Source organism: Tupaia chinensis, unplaced genomic scaffold (genome assembly GCF_000334495.1).
Source record: "Tupaia chinensis unplaced genomic scaffold, TupChi_1.0 Scaffold143622_1, whole genome shotgun sequence".
Classification (NCBI taxonomy): Eukaryota; Metazoa; Chordata; class Mammalia; order Scandentia; family Tupaiidae; genus Tupaia; species Tupaia belangeri.
This window is the reverse complement of record NW_006203470.1, coordinates 191,052-191,469: the sequence shown is the minus strand read 5'-3', so window position 1 is coordinate 191,469 and position 418 is coordinate 191,052. Positions and strand designations below refer to the sequence as shown.

The 418-nt window shown below is 68.4% G+C and overlaps 1 protein-coding gene across 1 annotated transcript in view; it reads right to left on the bottom strand.

The window, feature by feature from the left end:
- SSPO (SCO-spondin) overlaps positions 1–418 on the bottom strand; it is a 65,554-nt gene that overhangs the window by 21,895 nt on the left and 43,241 nt on the right. The window contains 2 exon segments of the mRNA XM_027766664.1: positions 7–120; positions 338–407. Coding sequence (XP_027622465.1) covers positions 7–120; positions 338–407 — 184 coding nt within the window.

The window sequence follows — 418 nt, the reverse complement described above, 5'->3', positions numbered from 1 at the left end:
CCCCGCAGCTGGGCTGGCAGTCCGTTGAGCCTGGCTGGCACACAGCCCCGGGGGACAGGTCCTGGCAGGAGCGGGGACAGGGCCGCCCACAGGGGAGCAGCCCCCGGCCACCCTCACAGTCTAGGACAGGAGAGAAGCAGGGAAGGTGCCGAGGGCCATCCCAGAGTTCCCGCTCTGAGTGGCAAGCCTGCCACCCTGCCCAGGTGCATGGCGAGTGGCCTAATGCTATCCCTGCAGAGAGGGGTGCATATGTGTGCATGGGGTCAGAGGTGGTCAGGGCCAACGTTGCCCTGGACCTAGAGGGCCCTCCCTGACCTCTCACCTGCCGAACGCCCACCTGTGCACAGCGTGGAATTGTCCTGGCAAGGGCGACTCTGCACGTGGGCCCCGGGGCAGGGCCTGCCTCCCTCAGGGGGGG